The following is a 22,058-nucleotide window of genomic DNA, read 5'->3' as shown; positions in this document are numbered from 1 at the left end:
GGTGACACAGGCTGCAGGTCTGTGACAGCCCCTACTGCAGGTCTCTGATGTGTGCAATCATTGCCTCTGTTCTGCAGAGCTTTTCCAGCATTTCTACACCTCAATGCCAAATTAGCTCCCTGCTGCTTCCCATGGCTGTTGACTTGTCCCCGCTCATCACCCCATATGCCACTCGGATCTCTCATTGTTACACATGTGACCATCATCCCTAATGATGGTCCCATCATCCTTCCCTGATCACCTTCTCTCCACATTGTTTTCCTTCTCTTTCTTGTATCCTCTTGGTCTTTTCCCAAGAACTTCTCTTATGCTTCTGGAATATCTTTCTAGGACAGCTCCGGGAGGGCTCACCTGTGTATCATCACTATGAGTTAAAAAATAAATTAAAAGAAACAAAAAGAAACCTCCTTATGTCGAATGAGGACACTTACCAACTAGGAGGCCTGATAAGAGGTGTTTGATAAGAGGTGGAACCTGCCTCCACAGACTTCATTATTTTAGTTCCAGGCACCAAGAGTAAGGATCCAACAATTGGGGTAATTGGCTGTTAGATATTCCCATACCTGTGTGTCTAGCAATGTAAGAAACGTAACCTTGCTATGTCACTGGAGAACACAGGATTGGCCTTCAGCTGTGCACTCCAGGCTAAGGGCTGGGGGAAAAGGGTGCCATGTATAGGGACTGATGTGGATTACCTGTCCTTTTCAGGTGTCTGCTTTATTCAAAGATGGAACGATAGGAGGAAACATCAACATTGCCATTGTAGGTCTGATTCTTCTGGAAGAAGAACAGGTATTCTTTGAAACCAATAGCTTTCTTCCCCCGGAAAAATAACTGCAAAATAATGCTTTGTTTTCCTAAATATAATTGTTCTATGGATTCTTTACTTCTCTTTCCCTTGGGGACAAAAATGTTTTAATATTGTGTGTCTAATACAATGAGTTTCTTGTCAGTTCCTGTAATGCTTATTTGTTTTTTGTGTGATTTTTGTGCAAGAGTAGTAAGAAATACTCATCTGATTGGCTAATAAGAAAATGGAATAGAAGAGCTACTTTAAATACCCTGTTGGAAATACACTAGGAATGCAGGGTGCAAAACTTGTCCTCAGCCACTTTGAGCTTTGAGGATGGAGATGAAGTGAGCCCTTTGGTCTTTTGTTAGAAGACTAACAATGTCCTGTAGCCCAGAAGTTAAACTGTACTGTGTGGCAATGCATTGTTGGACTCTATTGCCCCCCAACTGCTGAAACTGACCTTCACCACTTTCGGTCTCGGGATTTTATTTTTAGAGAGATTCTAGGATGTCAGGCACATGCCTCTCATTGCACACAAACCTCCAGATTATGCTGGATCTTGGGAGTCGCGGGGATAAGACTGTCTGTTGCCTTCATTTCAGAATCCTGTGTGAACACACAAAGGTACCCCATCCGTTCACAATAAGGACTCGTGTGAATATTCTGTGGCAGAAGTAAGGGGGACGTCTTAGCCATAAAGGGCTCTCACTTGTATTTTGCCCCAAGCTGGTCATTGATTGGACCTGGAGGAGTAAACCCTGGGTCCTAGTCAGGCATCCTGCATCCAATTTCACCCTGGCTGACATCTTCACAGAGTCTCCTGTTAGCCACAGTTGTCTTGTTTATGAAACAAATGATTTTTAGATGAAATCTGAGATCATTTATGAGATTTAAGATGTCTTCAGATTTTCAGTTTCTGGGGTGCTGCCCTCTTTCCCTGCATGATGGGGCATGCACGGGCAGACCTGCTTCTAGCCTGAAAAGTCAGCACGATACAACTCCATTGTCTTTTGTGTGAGTGTGTCTGCAGAGGGGGTGCTGAACTAGCAGGGCTTCTCAGGTGACAGGTTAATTATTCTTTGTATTAAAACGTTTCACCTTGGAACTCATCCAAGCTGCAAAGAATAAGCAAGGTTATCATTTGATCGTACACCTGTGTTAACTTTAATTAATGCAGTTTTCCTGGAAATCACCCACTGAAGAATGTAAGGCATGTCCAAGGGTTGATGTACAGCATTTAGCTTGGGTGCATTTGACTCTCTGGAAAGACACAATAAACATTTAAGGAGAAAACATAGTCAGTGACTGAGAGACACAATTTCAAAGCAACATTCTGGTCATGAATGCTTTAAACAAGTTGTTGTCCTGAAATTGAGGTATTTAACCTGGTTTTCTCTGACCATCCGTAGGAAAATATATCATACCTATAAATAAGCTTTAAAGAACTCATCTGCCTGCCAGCTTTGGGAGATGTTCTTGCCACACACACAGCCCCCCCCCCCCCATTTCTTCATTTACCAAGACTTCGGGTAGCCTTCGCTCTGATCTTTCACTGCTGATCTATTAGAACTTGGTATATATGGATAAGGTTAAATGTCATCTGTATAGTTTCCTTCTAGTTCCAGCCTATTTGCTAGAAATAAAGCTTTGTCAGTTGAGCTGCCTCTTCTCATAAACATGGTGCCTTCTCTAGGAAAGTGACTTAATTTAACACTGTAATAATAACTCTTAGAAGAGTTACAAATTTGAAATCTTACTTGCCCAACTTGGTTATGAAATAAACACAACACCATCTGGGTGTGTTTTTGTGTATGTGCAAAGTCTCGTATAAACGATTCTGTTGCCTTATATAATTTTGCAGTGTTTTATAAAGACTTTGAATGCAAACATTTCATGCATAGAAGTCATCTTTCTTGGGTCATTGAAATGTGTTCAGAGTCAGCAAATATATCCCAACTGTTCTGGTACAGAACTAGAGAAATAAACATGAGGATCTACACTGAGTCTGTACAGGTTTTATATATGACACCCTCCTTTGGATTTTAACACATAAAATGGGTAAATTAGTTTCTGCCATCTAGATCCACCTGTGTAACTGAATCCAAGTTAGTGCTAGTTTTCTGTGATGACAGGACCAGTAACAACTGCATGACAACATGTTTTCTTCCTGTTATCTCGGGCTCCTGGTCTGTCTCCTGCATAGCCAGGGCTAGTGATAAACCATCATGCGGACCACACCTTGAGCAGCTTCTGCCAGTGGCAGTCTGGACTGATGGGGAAAGATGGGACTCGTCATGACCATGCCATCTTACTAACCGGCCTGGACATATGCTCCTGGAAGAATGAACCCTGTGATACTCTGGGTAAGACCCTCTGCCAGGGTTTGAGAAACACATGTGTGCTGTGTGCATTCAGTGGCCTAGGATATGGAGTATTTTTGCCCTCATTCCGAATCTGTAAGCTATAGCTGCTGCTGGGTGGAGCTGTAAGGAATAAACTCCCTTCCCTGTATAAACTGTGGCCAAACAGAAGAGTATGCATTTATTCACCAAAATCAGTTGTTTCACAAGAAAACGTTTCTCACAGATTTAAGAGCTTCTATCTCTTCTAATTTAAGAAATAATTTCTTCCATTTCTTCTTCCAGTGGTGAGAATAGGGTCAACAGATTCAAGGGTGTCTCATTCTATGAAAAAATAATAATAAATTTATGGAGATTTGTAGAGATACTACAACAATATTGGATTCCTCATTTTTCCATTTCTCTATGAATATCTCAATCTTAGCCATTTTCAACATGTTTATTGGGCTGGGTGTATCTTGGTGGTATTTTATAATATGACACAAGTATTTTATATACTTTTCCAAATAATGTAAAGCACAGTGTGCTACTGACCAAGGCTCTCCGGGACTTTTTTACCTAACTCTCCATTTCTTCCCAAGATCTTAGGGAATAAGGGTCTTTATTACAAAAACATTCAGATAAGACTTGGTTCAATAGAGATTAGTCCTGACTACTTGTTCCCAGAAAGCCCTGAGTGCAAGGTGGGTCCTGGGCTGCCTCTGAGGACTTGGAATTCAGGAAGATCCCCCCCGCACATGATAAGCTCACTGGGCCTATATTGTACAAATAATGTGGTTTACACGGAAGACTTGCTTTCATTCTGGGGGCCTGGAATTTTGGCCCACTCCAGGCAGAGGTGCTATGTGACCAGCCCCCAACCAAAGGCCAGGGCTTTGAGTCTCTAATGAGCACCCTGGTGGGCAGTGTTCCCCTTGTTGGAGGAATTAAGTCCATTTGTGCAACTCCACGGCAGGAGGAAGCCCTGGAAGCTCGTACCTGGTTTCCCCGGGCTTCTCCCCAGGTGCTTTTCCCTTCTGCTGATTTTACTCCGTATACTTCCATCCCTATTAAATTACACTCAGGAGAATGACAGATGCTGAGTCCTGTGCACCTTCCTCGAAAGTCCTCCACCGTGGAGTGGCCTTGGGGACCACCTGACACCCACTCTCTACAGCACTTTTTCTCGGGCTTTTGAGAACACAGTTGTTTATAGAAAAAGGCTGAAATTCTCCATCTGCAGTGAATCCCCTCTTCAACTTCGCCACCATTGTAACCTGTAACTTGAACATTACATAGAACCATGGATTGGGAAGGGAAAACAGATGCCCTTCTCCCACATAATTCAGGGCCCTTTATATGATTGTCCAAGGGTTTCCTGTTTCATATTTCACCTGACAAAGATGAGAACCAAACTTTTCTAAAGGACAGAGGTAAATACACACACATGACACACCCTCTTTATTTTACTACAATATTGCTCCTATATGTTCTTTTGATCTTTATGTCCTGTAGGATTTGCACCCATAAGTGGAATGTGTAGTAAATATCGCAGCTGTACGATTAATGAAGATACAGGTCTTGGACTGGCTTTCACCATCGCCCACGAATCTGGACACAAGTAAGTGCATCTCCCTAGGAGGATGGAGCCTGGGGTCCTCTCCGGACTGGAAGATTGTCTAGAGATGCTGGTGCAGTAGCTCAAGCCTGTGAGGGGAGTTCACACATTTGCAACAAGAACGCTAGTAGGAAATGCTCACGTAGGCAATTCTGTTTTATTTGAGTGTCTCATCGCACACATTCTAAAGCTGTGACAACACACGTTTGCACTTTCCTCACTCCCTTCATCCCTTCCTGCTCACACATATGCATACAATCACAGACTACAGACTCTTCTGTCTCTGCTCCTTTGTCCTGGCTTTTGAACTTGGTCCTGTGGGCTCATCTCATTCCATGGTTAACTCCTATGGGAGGACTCCACGTAACAGAAGATAGTAACAAGCCCACCCATTGGTAACTTACTATTCTCAAGTTTGCGTTCTTATATCACTTTCATAATTTGTAGAGATGGGTTTTGACTGGTGTGCAGGGTTTGGGGCATACAGGGAGGACAAGGGATGCAGCCTGGTGGGAGCTGGTTTTCTTCCCACAGCCCCACGTTCCCACCATTGTCAGTTGTGAAATGGGGCAGCATCAGGGGAGTGGGGAACGTGGGGCTTTGGCACAGATGGATAGACACCGATGCAGGACAAGCAGCTCTCAGCAATGGGTGGCATGTCATTAGGAGTATCTTTGTAAGTGAGAAGCTTACCTTTATTCCTGTAGAATGAAACACTTCTGTCCATTACTTATAGTAGCTATTATTCTTAAATAAGATGTCTTAGTCTAATAATCTATAGGCTGCCTCACTTTGAAGCACCATCTATTAAAAAAAAAAAGTTTTTCTCAGTGGGGCCCACTTGCTGATTTCCTGCAATTGCCCTGATTTATATGAGCATCAGCAGTGGTAAAACAAGTGTTTTCCTGCTGGACTGAAACTGTACTTGAAGCTTCTCCTAGAAAATGCACAGCCAGGAATTACAGCTTTTCTATTTTCACGTTCATCCTCATTTTATTTGCAAATTACAAAACTTGCAGAAAGCAATGTTTGGGATATGGTCTTTGCAAAGTTGATTTCTCCATCCCGTTAGAAATTGGACTGAGGCCACTCATGTCATCCCGACCTGTTCAAAGCATCTGTGTGTGTGTGTGTGTGTGTGTGTGTGTTTGTACACATGTGTGCCTGCCCTTAATGGGCTCTCACAGAGGCCCTGCAGACTTTGGCTCTGTGTGAACTGATGACCTGAAAGTGAAGCTTATATCTTATTACTGATCCCTTCATCATTACAGGTAATGATTGACTTTTTCAGTGCCTAGAAAATTGCACCTACACTTTACAAAGCTTTCAGTTAAGTCATAATTGTAAATAGGCTGCTAGAGTTAAAACTTCAAAAAAACTCATTATTTTAACGACATGGGGTTCTTGCTGTCCTCTGAACCATACCTGAATTTAATTAAACAATCAAAGTAAGAAATATTTAAGTCATCAAGGGCTGAACAAATCAGCATTAGATAAGCAGTTGAGATTCAGGCCCCTGGTGTATCCAAGACGAGGCTCTCAGTCTTCCAGTCAACAAGTATTCGTGTTTGCTTTTATTTTTTTCTTAGAAGTCAACTATTAATATTTCCTTTCATCACTAGGGCTGGGTGTAGATGGAAAAAGAATTTCTTCCAAACAAGAGAAAAGTGTTTTTACTTGCAAGTGAGAATATAGATGGGAGGAAGGAAAGGAGCTCTAGATTTGGATGCAGGCAAGTCCCACTCCTGATAGAACTGACCTCCAGGAGATGATCAGCTCCTTCTCCAGCACCTGCTGCTTAGAGAATATTGTGCAAGCGTCGGAAGGACTGAGAGCTCTGAGCATTTGACGTCACCAGTGAAATAGCTTCTGATCATATTGAGGACATAGGAAATACATGTGGGATGTGTGCACATAAAAAGCACGTGCTAATTGCCAAAATAAGTGATCGTAATAGTAATAATAGTAATAATAACGCTAATATGTGCTCTTTTTGGAGTAGTTTCACATGTAACTCTAAGCCTGGAAACCCCTGGGGATGATCTCTCATCTTCCCTTCACTAGCTGGGCAAGTAGCCTGGACTGAACATTCAGCACAGGAAGGGTGGAGGAGCTGCAAGGGGTCAGAGGTGAGCTGAAGGGGGTGTATTTCTAACACATGCTTATCTGTGGCAACTGCATCAAATGAGAGGGGCCACAGCAGGGAAGATTCAGCAACCCAGCTCCGTGCACTTCAGGTGAATTGAAAACAAACACATTTATTCAGTTTTTTCATTTAATAACTATTATTACTTGGAGAAGGCATCATAGGTTTAATGCATGGATCAAACAGCATGCCTTCCTCTTATCCTTGGCAATGAGCTCTAAGCAGAGTTAATTTCTGAGTCTTGTACCATAAGAATTAAAAAAATAATTTTACATTTATTAAGTTGTAAAACATCGTGTCTCACAGATGAATTTTACTTCTTCAGTTTGGTTTACATTCAGAGGACATTATTAAGGTGTAGGAGCGCTTCTCTGTGCCTTTCCGCCATAGGTTTCCTAACCTTTAACTCAAAGAAAGATTCAGTTCATGCCCAGCTGGTTTCTTCTACGAGGTTCAGTTCTTTGTATCCTAAGACATCTTGTGGTTTCTACTGGGGAATCTGACCTAAAATTAGGAATTGCTAAGAACCAGTGTTTGTATCTGTGCTGGGAAGGGGAAAAGAGGGTCTGGAGCTGAAAGTGAGGATGTGTGCTTTCCCTTAGTGTGTGGGACTGAGCCAGGACTGGTGCAGGGACAGTTTCCTGCTTGTATTAAATCACTTGTCACAGGATGTGTGGTTTCCTAGATGCAGGTGTTGAAGAATTGGCACAGACACACTGAGGGCTCAACTACACATTTTGAAGAGTGTGTCACCTGGGCATGAATCCATTTGAAAAATTCTCATTTGCCAAAGGAAGTCATGCCATTAGATGGGTAGGACCCTGGGACTCATATTCTAGATACCCTGTGGTTCTCTGGCAACCTGACAGTGACCAGGTTGCATCTCCTGATCTCCTCTTACGTGGGTTTCCATATGCAAAACCCGTAGAGCCTGTGAGACCTCAGCAGGTGCGTGCAGGTGCAATTTAAGTTGCATTGTTTGAGCTGAACATTCCTTGTATATAAAGTCAGCTTAAATACTCAATTTGCATGATCATTTCAGACCATCAAGACAATATTAAACATACTTACTGTGCTCAGGAGTATTCATGATCCATCGTCCTGTCCCCTGTCTTTTCCACTACTTACTGACCCACTCACCAGGCACAATTTGCATTCTGCCAGCAAAGCACTGTGTAGGATTCTATAAAATGACTAGTGATCCATGCCCTCCAAAGCCTAAGGAAAGATAAGATAGGCATGGCATGCAAGGGGTCAAGCAGTGCGGGCTGTAGGCATTTCAAGAGATGCAAGGAAAATCAGGGAAATCTGGAAAGAAACAGAGTTGATGTGCTGATACCATTCAGCTCAACCATACTTGGCTGGTGATGTTAGACTCCCTTTCAAGCATGTGATGGTGATGTGTGCATCTCACTGATTTATGACTGTGCTCCGTCATCAACCTGAGCCCCTACAGCTGGGTCAGGGAAGCGCTGGGTGATTTTAAGGGTGTGCAGAATATCAAAGCAAGTGGCTGCTTAAAGATCACCTGGTCTGGTGATTGTCAGACTGCCCCCTAGGGAGCCCCAGCAGGTTGGAGCATCATTTCTTACCAATTTTATTTACTGTCATTCCTCTTAAGATTTTTGTTTGTTTCTGTGTCCAAAAAATATTTGAAACCCGTTGACCCTTGGCTGAACTGCCTACTCACACCCGTACACACACACACACACACACACACACACATGCACAAAATATGTATGCAAGTGATATCTGACATCTAGGTGTTGAGAGATTTGATCAAGACCACATTTGAACCTGGGAAAGAGACATTTTGAATTTTCCTTTTTGACATGCATGATGCCAGGTATTCTGAACAGTTTAAGAGGAAGGTTTTATTATCCCATTTTATAGGTGAGGAAACTGAGGCTCAGGGACTTGAGAAATTTGCCCCAAATCAACCCACTTGTGAACAACAGGAGCAAGACCCTGACAGAGGTTACCCCACCTCCACAGCCTGTGTTCCCCCAGGTTATCTGACCTGCCCTGGCCCTGAGACTCCCACATGACTGTTGTCCCCATGTCCACTTCCTGTCTCTCGGGGAGGATGGGTTTGCTTCTTGAAAAGCCTGCATCAGGCTCTGGAGAAGTAGATTCTACCTGTGGTGCTATCATCACCTCCAGGGTGTGATTTTCCATCCAGATGACTTTGACCCATCGTTGATTTGAAGGGTTTCTCCTTTCCTTGACCCACTGCTGTCTGATCAGCCTAAAATATTGGTACAACCTCTAAAAAAGCTTGGCTGTTCATCATTCTTGGTATATCATTAGTAATAAAGAAATACTTGCTGATGTAATTGAATAACTGAAGAAACTTCTATAGAAGACGTTAAGAGCATCTGATATTGAATATAATTCTCAAGTCCAAGATAATCTGAAATTATTTTTATATTTGGGTATTTGAGTTGGTGTTGTAGCTGAAAGGTTGTTCTTTATTCATTCAACAAACATCGGTGGAGCACCTGTCACGGACTAGTGAGTCCACTTGCACTCGGGCTCTGAGAACGGTCAAGAAGAGCCCCTGTAGATAAGAAAGAGAAAAAAGTGCATTGTTTTAACATACAGGGTGATAACCACTTTGAATAAAGTACTATGAGTCATGGAAGCAAAAAAAAAAAAAAAAAAAGTCTGGTATGTATAACTTGAATGGTAATTTGATTTCTTAGTTGCCAAATACCAACCTTATCTTCAAAATGTGCCTTATCCATTCTTCCATGACCTTATTAATGTTACTATCAACTGTGATTGTTGTGTGCTGTTTTCATGCCACTGTGCTAACACCCACAACAGTGCAGACCGTGGGATTTGTACTGCTTGGAAAAGCAGCTCGAGACATAGTAGTGCTGAAGGTTGCGTGGGCATCAGAATCACGTTATTGTGTTAGGATTCGCCCAAATGCCAGAGCCTAACCCCCAACTTACTAAATCAAAAATCTAACGGGGGGGCTTTGGGGAGGCACATGTGTGCTGCATTTCTCAGATATTCTGATACTCAAAAAAGTCTGAGAATCACTGAAAATGCCTTAGATGAAACTGGTTAAGACCAAGGTGTCCCCAGACCTGGGATGTTGTGGCGTTTAATTCCTTAGCAATGTAGGCAGAAGTGGTAGCAAATTCATTTAGGGCACTCGCAGGACCCTCATTTGTCTTCTTTATATTCAGGTCAAGGGCCAGCCAGGGGAGGGCACTTGGTTATTTCGTTTTTATCACTTTCTCCCCAAAGCATCCTCCACATGAATCCTCTCCATCACCGTGGCACATTTCTTCGGCCATATGGTCACCCTCACCTTGATTGATTGCTTTTAATAGAACTTCAGAGAATGGGTGGAGGCCGAAATGACCACAACTACATCACCCTTGGTACTGAGCAGGAATCTTGCAGAAATTCGACAATGTTTGTGTGCCAGATTTCCTTGGACACACCCTTCAATCACTCTCCGGTTACACTATTGCACGGGTCCCGCCTGGGCTCTGACGTCAGAGTGTCGGGTTCCAGTCCGGACTCTGAGATCCTGGACAAGCCTGTCTCCAGCCCTCAGTCTTGCTTGTAGGCTTGTAGTAAGATTCGGGTTAGAAAATATAGGTAATGTGCTTAATATCTTGTCTGAAAAACAGTGCTTACAAATGGGAGTTGTCATTTTTACTGATATTATTAAACAGCTCTAAGAAAAACAGTTAAGTCTTCAGCCTTGGACACAAGTGCAGATTCCCTGGCCCCCTTTTGGAGCCCACTTCCTCTGTGTTGGTGTCTCCTATCCCTGTGACCCTCCCTCCATTCATCCTGGGATTCTTGGTGGCAGAAAGCCCATGGATGCAGTAACCCACCTGTCCATCTTTGCTTTCTCCCTTCTTGCTTTTCCCCTTCCTTCTGTATCCCACTCATTCAGAACTGCACTCTGGGAATCCATACAGTGATCGGGTGGGTACCAGACATTAATGGCCAAAAATGGCTTGACTCTCCAAGGGTGTATCTACCCTAATGGGAAGTCTTCAAGGTCACGGAGCTCCCAAATCCCTGAGGCTTTCTTCCCAAGGTAGTCAGTTGTGCTCTTCTGAGGTGGGTGAAGATGGTAACCTGAGGCTATCCTACAGGGCTAGCTTTAGGAAGTTAAGAAGAAGAGCCTACTTGGTGGGGAGAGGTAGCAACTCAGTCAATGGGATTCTTATATAGGTGCAAGGCTGCAGTTTTCTCGGGTGACAGTAAGCGGTTGCTGTTGGCATTGTGGGATTTGAACATCTGCAAAGGACCCTATTAAGAGGTCCCATAGCCACTGTAGCCTGAGGTGTTCCCATATACTAAGCTAGGGCTGGAGCCCCAAAGTGGTCTGGTTTCAGTCAAGAGTAACAGACGTACCTTCAAACAATGCCTGCAGATAAACGCCACCACAGCTACTCACTGGGGTTCCATGGCGCCACTTCCTCCAAAGGAATGTTGGGAGTCTGGTCAAGTACTGGTCTGCTGAAACAGCCTCCAGCAGTGAAGACCTAGCATGAGCTGGATCAGCACTGGGTGTAGGGACAAAATGTCAGCACCACCAAGAGGGGCGGTAGTGGTTTAGTAGTTCTTAAATTGTGTAAACATCACACTCACCTGTGGAGCCTGCATTTGTGTTTCTTACAAACACCTGGAAATTCTGAACATGGCTGGTGAGCAGCAAAGAGTGTAGAGAGAGAAGAAAGCAATAAGAGCATCATCAGCTTTTTCAAGATCAAATTAACTGCCCTCTACATCCCACTAGAAATGCTTTTTTATAATTAAAATGTCTGCCTTTGGCAGACATCTGGAAATGTACTGTTTTGATATTGGTGTGCACTTTCAAACAGCTGGACAAATGGTAGTTCTCCAGGCAAGGTCTGTGACCTCATGGATATTCTCCCCTGTTTGGCTGTTAGGACTCTTTCTTCTGCCTGCTCAGCATACAGGAGAAGGGGGGCCTTCACATTGTTGACTTGTGTTTGTTAGAGTGTGTTCGACAGTTGAAACTGTTACTTGTTTTGAAAGACCCATTTCTTTCTCTCGTAGCTTCGGCATGGTCCATGATGGAGAAGGGAACGTGTGCAAAAAGTCTGAGGGCAACATAATGTCCCCTACGTTGGCAGGACGCAACGGGGTCTTCTCCTGGTCACCCTGCAGCCGCCAGTACCTGCACAAATTTTTAAGGTATGAGCCCCTAAAGCTGGCTGTGTATCTGCCTGTGCCTTTGATGTTCACTGCTGGGTCGGCCTAATCCTGTCCAAGAAGCCCCAGACTCAGGTGCCCCTTCCGCAGATGGTCCTCATTTGAAGGCATCTGGAGACATTCATTTGACCAAGGAGTTTGCCAAATGCTTTCTTAGAGCCTCAATTTCTGCAAGCTTAATCTGACATCATTTGCCCTTTAGAGTCAAAAGAATCCCTTAAGATACTTAGCAAACCAAAGTATTTGTCACTACCATTTAGTGTTTTTTTTTTTAATTCTTACTTCTATAACCAGACATTTTCAGTCCATGATTTTTTTAATTTTTTAATGTTTAAATCTTTTCTTGTAGTTTTATTGAGATATAATTGACATACCATGAATTATTATTATTATTATTTTTTACAAAATACATTTCTCATTAGGAGGAAAAAAAAAGAGTATATAAACCTTCACCTGGGTCTAAAATCCTATAATTTTAAGAATTATTTCTGGAAGGTTTTATCATAGCTCTAATTCATTTAGGGTATAGAACATTAAGGAGGTAGGGTTTGACCTCCTGAAAAAGAGATAGTAGATTTTAAAATTTTAGAGAAATAAGGGACTTTAAGAAACATTTTTAGATCTGCTAGTAAAGTGGATTATCCCCCTGGTTTTCTCTCTTTCTTTCCTATTTTTTTCAGTAGAGCCCCTTTTCGTTTTGTTTTTCTGCTGCACAAATTAACACGTCTTGTTTCTAGAACATCATTTGGGCAGGGTTTCAGGCCTATTTCTGTTGGTTTTACTCACCGCGTTCTGTTCATTATCCTATGGATGGTGCCCTGTGCTTACCTGGGGCAGTGAGCACACAGATGGTTTCCCTTTCTTGCTGCCTCTTCCATCACTTCACTCCTCATAACACATCTTCTGAGCTGCGTCCTGACTACCAGCCTTGGGGGCTCCAGCCTGCAGCTGTGGTCCTTCCTCACAGCCTTACTTTGAGACCTCAGCTGAGATATTTTACCACTTAAAGGAATGATGACTCCTCTCCATATTTTATGCTACCCAGGAAGAGTGAGAATTTTGTAGATAATATTTGTACCCTGGTAATATAAACCTATATTCTAGGAATATACACTTGATCATTTTTTAAATTTCTATTACCCAAAAGACAATGTTCACATGACACAATCGGTCCTTCCAACATTTGCTGTTCCCTGTATGGTGTTCTTTTGGAGTCAAGTTGGGGATTATTAGCACTTGTTTTAGCTTTTTCATGCACCTGTTCAAATGTGCGTGCATGTGTGTGTGTGTGTGTGTGTGTGTGTGTGAAGGACTCTGCTTTCCCTAATAAAGAAGATAATTCACTTTAGCTCACAATGCTATTATTTGTATTAACAAGGAAATTTTTGAGTTTTCTATATCCCAAATCCTTTCTATAAACTTCTACATTCTTTTCTTAAAATTTTACTTCTTTTTCATCTTAATGGCTATGATGAAGATATATAAACATTTTAAATTTTTTGAAATATGCTCTGACAACTTGAAAATCCCAGGGATGCAAAGTATGGGTATGCAGTGAGAATCAGCATCATGAAAGAGTCCAGAAAAAGTTTTTAAACTGCCAAGAAATATAGGAAAACTCACAGAAAGGAAATAGTTATAGACTTAGAGAATAATTATTTTGATGACATTAAATATGGGCTATAATCTTCAAATCAGAATATGATCCTGAGAATACTTATTAGGATTCTGGAGTTCAAAGCCATTTTGTCCAGTGACACTGGAATGGTTAAACATATGCTGACATATGCTCATTTGTTTTTGTGCCAATCAATAAAACCCTTCTGTAGCCATGCAGTAACAAACGTTTATTTTCAGGGACTTTACTGATTTTTTGGACCACATAATAATAAAAATGCAAGATTTTACATGCTCCCAAATTTGATTTCTCAAAAGATTAAATTTTCCAAGATAGCCTTTCATTGTCAAATTCACTCTTAAGATTCACTGTACTTGAGATGTCTAGTTGTGAATTGGACGTGTCCACAGTGCATCAATCCTGATTTTTCATTGGCTTAATGAACCTGAGACCATCTTTTACATGTTTGCTGACTTCCTGATTTCTAAGTAATCAAAATACTGTTATATTCTCCACCAATTAGTTGTGAATTTGGACATGATCCCAACAGTGAGTAAGGATAAACGGCCAACTTTACAAGGATGAATCTGTTCTCCTTTGTGATCAGCCTAGCATTGGGTACATGGAAAAAATATATATATAATAAGGGAACTCAATTAGCCTGAAGTTGTCAGCACAGCTTTTCTCTATACTCGGTAGTCAAGAAGGACAGATATGTTTTTGCAGTAAATTCCTCAATCTCATCAGTAAAGACATATGTCATTTCCTATGGGCAGACACAGACCTCATCACATTCACTCATGTTTGTATCTGGGAGGCCTAAGACTTAGGAAAATTTTAGCTCGTTATTTTAAACTTAATGACAACACGGACTCATCTTCAATTTGCTTTTTAAAAACTTGAATCATGCACTTCTGATCAGTGAACACACCTCCCCGCTTGTCATATGACTCTGCATCCATACACGAGAAAGGTCATCACAGGAAAGCAGGAGTTTGAAGGATGCCCTGCCATACCCCAGACCACCCTGTCAATGGGAAAACTTGATTTGGCCTGAAAGAGTATGTTTTGGGGCATAATAGAAATAATACATTTCAGTTCACACCTTGCTCTGCTGTATAATGTTCGTCTTAAGAAAAATAAACCAGCGAGTCATGGCTGAGTGCAGTTTCTGTGAACTGGAGAATGGGCACTGCCATGTCGTTGATCAGCGAGGGAATCAGAGCTCATGTGCTGATCAGGTCTTCATCACTATGCCTGGGAAGGCCTTGACCTTGGCAACTAATATAACCTTTTCTGGGGGCTCCCGCTGTCTCTCTTGGAAAAAGAGGGGATACAAGTAAAAGAACTCTCGAGCTCTTTAACGTTTTATGGTTCATGAATCAGAGTGGGAAGAGGACTTTGAAGTATTGTTGCAGAACCTCTGGCCTTGCCTTATTTTCTTCATTGACTTTATATATGTAGTTAAACACATATATAGAAAAGTACAAACTTCTAAGCGTATAGCTCAGTAACTTTTCACACAGTGAACATTTTAGTGTAACTTCTACCTAGATCATGATATGGAGTATGTTACAGTAGCCAAGTCATGGAAACAGCCTGAGTGTCCTTCAATGGATGAAAAAGTAAAGAAGGTGTGAAATATATGATGTATATGTGGTATTTATATGTATATATGCACTGTATCTAATTATATCTATCTATCTATCTATCTACCTGTCTACCTATCTACACACACACTGTAATATCATTCAGCCATGAGAAAGAAGGAAATTCTGTCATTTGTGACAACATGGATGGTTTTTGAGGGCATTATGCTAAGTGAACTAAGTCAGAGAAAGACAGATACTGCATGATCTCACTTATATGTGGAATGTTAAAAAGAAAATCAAACTCTTAGAAACAGAGAGTAGATTGGTAGTTTCCAAGGGCCGGGTGAGTGGGAGAGGTAATGGGTGAAAGTGGTCAAACTTCTAAAGATTAGGTGAATGAGTTCTGGGACTGTCATGTACAGCATAGTGACTACAGTCAACAATACTGTATTTTATAGTTGAAGCTTGCTGAGAGAGTAGATCTTAAAAGTTCCCACTACCAGGCTTCCCTGGTGGTGCAGTGGTTGAGAGTCCGCCTGCCAATGCAGGGGACACGGGTTCATGCCCTGGTCCGGGAAGATCCCACATGCCGCGGAGCGGCTGGGCCCATGAGCCATGGCTGCTGAGCCTACACGTCCGGAGCCTGTGCTCTGCAACGGGAGAGGCCACAGCAGGGAGAGGCCTGCGTACCGCAAAAAAAAAAAAAAAAAAAAAGTTCCCACTACCAAATAAAATTTCTAACTTTGTGAAGGGATGGATGTGTTAATGAACCTAAAATAAACATGGAACACTGCTCCGCCCCCCAGAATCCCCTTCCCCAATCCCATCATCACCTCCCTCTTCCCCACAGACAACCATTCCTCTGACACAGAACGCCACCACAGACAGCTGTGTCTGGTTTTGAACTTACTATGAATTATGTGCTATTTTGTGTCTGGGGTCTTTAGCTAAATATTTTGATTATGAGATTCATCCTTGTTTCTGCATAAAAATACGACATTCATTTACTTATTTTTAATAGCGTGGATGTGCTCCAACTTATTAATCCATCCTGTTAGTGATAGACATTTGCATTTCCAGTATTTGGCTATTATAAGAAATGTCACTGTGAATATTCTTTTGGTTTACACATATATCTCTGAATATACAGAGCAGAGAAACTTTGGGGTCATAAATATATATGCACAGTGTCAGTAGACACTGCCAAATGGCTTTCCTAAGTGGCTGTGCAAAGTTACAATCCCACAAGCACTTATGAATATTCAGGTTGTTCCACAATCTTGCCAGCACTTGATCTCGCTGGTCTTTTTCATTGTAGCCAATCTTGTGGGTCTGTGGTGGTGGATCAAAGTGGTAATTAATGAGATTGAACACCTTTTCACATTTTAAAGGCTACTTAAAAACCTCTTTAGTGAAGTGTCTGTTCAAATCTCCTGTGCATGTTTTTGAAATTAAACTCCTTTATTTTTCTTATCTCTTGTTGGTAGTATTTTATATATACTGAGTAGGAACACTTTGTGCATTACAGGAAATATGTATTGCAAATATCTTCTTTCACTCTATGACTTAGTATTTACACAGTATTTACACTTTTAATGGTGTCTTTTGATAAATAGAAGAGTTCTCTTATGTTTTTAAGGGAGTCCAAATTATTCATATTTTTCCTTTAGGATTAGCACTTTCTGTACACCACTGGAAAAAAACTCTGCTTACCCCAGAGCCATGAATATATTCTTCCACAAGCTTTGTTGTTTTGCTTATCACATGTAGGCTACCTGACTTTTGTGTAGAGCATGCAGCAGAGTTCAAACATATTTTGTTCTGGTGGATATCGGGTGATTGTAAAATGGGTGCAATGCTTTTCCTTCATGCACCCACACCCTGTTGTATCCCTGTGCCCACCTCACTGACTCTGGGCTTACCTGTGTGACCTGCTTTGGATGAGGGGACAAGTGGAAACATGCCCAAGCATGAGCCCAGCCAGAAGTATCAGGGGTGGGATCTGCTCATGACTCTTCACATGCAATGCTGACCAGAGCCGACTTTCACATTGCAGTGTTGATCTGTGTGTTGCTGTGTCTCCCCCTGCATGGGAACTTCCAGGTCCCTAGTCTGTGCACTGGACTAGGCAGGCACCTCATCCTTAGGGCCATGTACCGATTCTCTGTGGCTCCTTTGAAAGTTTACGTCTCTTGTTTTCAGGTTACTTTTGACATTTTTCTGTGATTTTGATTTTCTGTAGAATTTCTTTCATGTACCCATGTGTTTTTCTTTTTCTCTCTCCTGCTTGGGGTTTTAGAACTGCTTAAATCTGTGGTTTATTGTCTTTCATCAGTTTTTGAAAATGTTCAGACATTTTATCTACAAATATTGATTCTGACCCTTTCATTCTGTCTTCTCCTTTTTGGATTCCAATTATGTAAATGTTAGAACTTTTCAAAATACCTCACCTACATATTTTGTATATATTCGTTCACTGGTGAAATTCTCCATCTTAACCTCTATTTTCTCAAAGCTAATAACCATAATAATTTTAAATTCCATTTCTGACTACTCCAGTATCTGGATTCCTTCTGAATCTGTGTCTATTATATGTGTATTCTCTTGGGTTTCAATGCTTTGGTCTCATCTCCCAATACATTTGGTAATTTTGAACAAAAGAAGGATATTGTTAATGAAAAAATTAAAGACAAGATAGAGCCCCGAATGATGTTATTTTTTCTTTCTAGCAGACAGGGCAGTTGCAGTTTATCAGTAAGTCACTTTGGGGTTGAGCTGATGTCACCCTGGCATTCAGTCTTCCTAAACTGGCCTTTCACGTTATTTCTTTACTCCTTCAGCAAAGACCTAGTATGGCTTCCGTGAAAATCTTGTTTACCAGGGCTGACCCACAACTTCAATCTTTATCTCCCAGCCCCACCAGATTGCCAACACCTTGCTCAGCTTCTCAGCCTTGTAAGGACCACTTTCCGCTCAGCCACTAGGCTTCTTAGCATCTTTTTATGACTCATTAAATTCCTTGAGGAGAAAAATATTACTGGGTGTTGGGTTCACTTCTCTACTTTCCTTTGCTCTGGAAATGTTCATCCCTCATGTTCTTTTTACTTTGATAACCTTCTGATGCCTGTAGAACAATCAGTCTCATACGTGCTGGTCCACCATAGTTAAAAGTGGAAGTCCTCTTTGAATTAACTTTTAAGGATGAATAAAAAATAATAGGTTACATTTGATCAAACTATAAAAAATCCTGAATCTGTGAACTTTAAAAAGTTTTTTTTTCAATATCTTGTTTGGGTTCATCAATGTAGCTGACTTTTCCTAGTTTTCTTTCTATGCAATGGGAATAGTATTGCCAACCCTGATGTAACTTTAGGAAGATAATGGGGAACATCTAACTAGTATATAGGAATCATTTGAGATCATTAGAGAGAGGTGCTATGGAATTCCAAAGTTGCCAAATCACTCCTGTCATGGAGTGTTAGTTATGCTTTTATTCATTTTTCTCTACTTATAGACCCTTACATCATGATCATTGTAGCAATAATAGAAAGATCATTTATTCAACGCTCACAGTAAGCCAGTCACTGCTCTTAGCACTTTCCTAGCCTTTGATTTAGTCTATTAAAAGGCTTCTGACCTCTGTACATGTATGTTTAATGTCCTGTCCACAGTGACTGGTGCCCTTCCTCATGTTTTATGTATGTGGATATTAATTAAGGGCACACATGCATCAGTGGGCTCCAAGGCAATAGAATCTGGGACCCGGGTCCTGGAGACTGGGGCCAGAAATATTCCGATCAAGATGGACAACCACACAAAGAAAAGTTTGGGGATGCTTAGGCAGATCTACTGTTGTTAAGTTTATTGTGATTACAAAGGTGTTTTGTTTTTGTTTGTTTTTAGTTTTTGCTTATTGAAATTTATAAATAGGATTTAGTTGTTATTTGCAAACACTTGTTTCTCCTCCCTCCAAATGCAAAAATTATACCAAAACCTGTCTCTGGTAGGGAAGAGGATACCCTATTTGTAGAGGAAGAAATCATTAGTTTGCCTTTAGACCATCCTCTAGGGAACTTAAGGAGAATTAATTTTCTTCTTGACTTTGGAATCAAGTCAGAAATCAGCCTGTGTATAGAGCATTTCTGGTGGAAATCATTGCAATGCTCCATGTGGAAGCTGGAAGCTATTGTGCAGGAAAGGAAGGAAGGAGGCAAGAAAGAAAGAAAATTCCAGCCTTTGAAATTGGCTGATTGTGTTTTGCTGTTTACAGGGCCCATTTCATCTTTTTATTGTTCCTGGCAAGAAGTGTACTTTTTAAGGTGTCTGTTATAGAAGCTCCTCACATCAAACATCTGGTTGTATTATCTCATTTCACTCTCCCCATGATAGGTTTGAGAAATCTGATGAAGAACAAATTGCCTCCCTGGAAAAGGTGAAACATATTATGAACAATTTCAGAAAATGTGGCCTCTATATTTTAATAGAATTAAGATAAATGTTATATTGGACCTCAGGAGAAAAATGTCCCCTCTTCTTTATACAAGACATGTGGTAAAATTGCATGAGAAAGAAAAGGCATGATTGAATTACATGTAATTACATGTAATTCAATCATTGAATTACATGATTGAAGTTACATCTTTGGTAATTTCCGGCATCACCAGCAGTTCCTCTTTGTTTTAGCACTGCCCAAGCTACATGCCTTGCTGATCAGCCAAAGCCTGTGAAGGAATACAAGTATCCTGAGAAGCTGCCGGGAGAGTTATACGATGCAAACACACAGTGCAAGTGGCAATTTGGAGAGAAAGCCAAGCTCTGCATGCTGGATTTTAAAAAGGCAAGTGACTGTTGGCAAGTGTTCAATGTAAAATTCTTCATAAAACCGTTTTATTCAGTGAAGCTGACATTGATGTATTCTGCGTTTATTGGGTACCTACCAAATGTCAAATCCTGTATGTTAGGGCTGGTCCTATATAACAGGAAACACATGTTTTACTGGCAAAGAAAATGACAGTGGATACTGTTGTAGGGATCAGTTTCCTCTCAAGTACTGACTTGGCCTGTTGTGTCAGTTCTTTCTTTCTGATTTATCATGTGGGAGCTCAGCAAGAACTCTTGGTTGGTGTAAGATGGCAAATTAATACACTGCATTTCTTTCAAATGGTATTTAAGAAACAATGTCCCCCCACCCCCCTTACCTTCCTCAGATATAGACAAAATTTACTATAAAGCAGTAGCCTATCTGGGACTTCTGATTATTAAATTCTTCAAATTAAGTGTTTCTAGAGAAGTCTTTCATAGAACTCCATTGACCCCAGGGACAGCAGAAGACTGGTTTCCTCATATAAATTCCTCATATAACACAGAGACATGTGCTCTCGCTAGACAAGGGAAAATCGAGATTTCACAGCTTGCCCTACTAAACCACTAGGAAAGCTACCCATAAATTAAATGAAATTAACTATTTTTGAGGTTTCTTTTATTCTAGTTTATAATGAAATCAAGAGGAAAATAGACAAAAATATATAGTCTTCCAGAAACCTCCAACATTTCAGAATGCACTGGGGATATTCCCAATTTCAATCTAATGTGATAATCTTCTTTCTTCTAAACTAAAGTAGATCTCCCCCCAAAAGTCAATTACAGCCATGTGCCAGAACTGGATTCTTATCTCTTCAGCTGGGTAATCTCAGCTGGGGACAAGAATAATAATCCAGTCAGCATCAGCATATATTCCCAATGTTGCCGTTTCATTGGCAGAATATGTGAAATCCCTGAGAATTCTTTTGCGTGTCACTCTCCTGTTTGCTAAGGAAAAGGAGCATAAAACTTTTCTTTCAAAGATGGAATGTTCTACATCATACTGCTGGTTTTCACATTATTTTGCTGTGACCATGGAGTATCCTCCGTGGTAAACTAGTGCCGTTTGGAAAATACAGGAAATAAGAAGTTAAATGCAGCAGGTCTTTTTATTACTGAGGAAATATTTACCTGCAGGGAAATGTATTTCTTATAGGTGTACAATTGGGTTTTAACAAATGTATTCCCCCATGTTACCAGCATAAATCTAGAATGTTCCCTCTTGCCCCCTTCCATTCAATCCCCTTCCCACCCCAGTAAGCAACCATTGTTCTGATTTCTGTCACTGTAGTTTCACATTGCTTATTCTGGAACTTCATAATTGCCAAGTAAATCTTTCACATTTTGCCATTAAATATGATGCTTTCAGTTTTACATAGTTACCTTTTATCAAGTTGAAAAAGTTCCCTCCTGGTCCTAGATTGGTAAGAGATTTTATCACAAACTTATGTTGAATTTTATCATACTTTTTTTTCTGCATCTATTGATATAAATGTATTTTTCTCCTTTATTCTGTTAATGTAGTGAATTGTACTGATGAGTTTAAAATTATTTTTTATTGATTTTTGAATGTTAAACCAACCTATATTCCTAGGATAGCTTTACTTGGTCATAACCTGTTATTCATTTTTATATTTTGTTGATTTGATTTGATACTATTTTATTCAGGATTTTTATATCTGTGTTCTTTTTTTTTTTTTTTTTTTTTTTGGCTGTGTGGGGTCTCCGTTTCTGTGCGAGGGCTTTCTCTAGTTGTGGCGAGCAGGGGCCTCTCTTCATGGCGGTGCACGGGCCTCTCACTGTCGCGGCCTCTCTAGTTGCGGAGCACAGGCTCCAGACGCGCAGGCTCAGTAGTTGTGGCTCACGGGCCCAGTT

General features: G+C 41.0%; 2 protein-coding genes across 3 annotated transcripts in view; both read left to right on the top strand.

Annotated features, from left to right (window-relative positions):
- Positions 1-22,058, top strand: part of ICE1 (interactor of little elongation complex ELL subunit 1) — a 534,975-nt gene that overhangs the window by 267,323 nt on the left and 245,594 nt on the right. The window lies entirely within an intron of this gene.
- The window catches only part of ADAMTS16 (ADAM metallopeptidase with thrombospondin type 1 motif 16), a gene marked incomplete at both ends in the record, with an annotated part of 156,484 nt that overhangs the window by 44,126 nt on the left and 90,300 nt on the right, over positions 1-22,058 (top strand). For both annotated transcript variants that reach the window (XM_082624066.1, XM_082624067.1), the window contains 5 exons: positions 709-792; positions 2,997-3,156; positions 4,648-4,753; positions 11,958-12,095; positions 20,007-20,160. In XM_082624066.1, the coding sequence (XP_082480192.1) occupies positions 709-792; positions 2,997-3,156; positions 4,648-4,753; positions 11,958-12,095; positions 20,007-20,160 (642 nt within the window). The remainder of the gene's footprint in view (positions 1-708; positions 793-2,996; positions 3,157-4,647; positions 4,754-11,957; positions 12,096-20,006; positions 20,161-22,058) is intronic.

The sequence above is a fragment of the Mesoplodon mirus genome (genome assembly GCF_964341445.2).
Source record: "Mesoplodon mirus genome assembly, chromosome: 5".
NCBI lineage: Eukaryota > Metazoa > Chordata > Mammalia > Artiodactyla > Ziphiidae > Mesoplodon > Mesoplodon mirus.
This window is presented reverse-complemented; position numbering and strand designations above follow the sequence as displayed.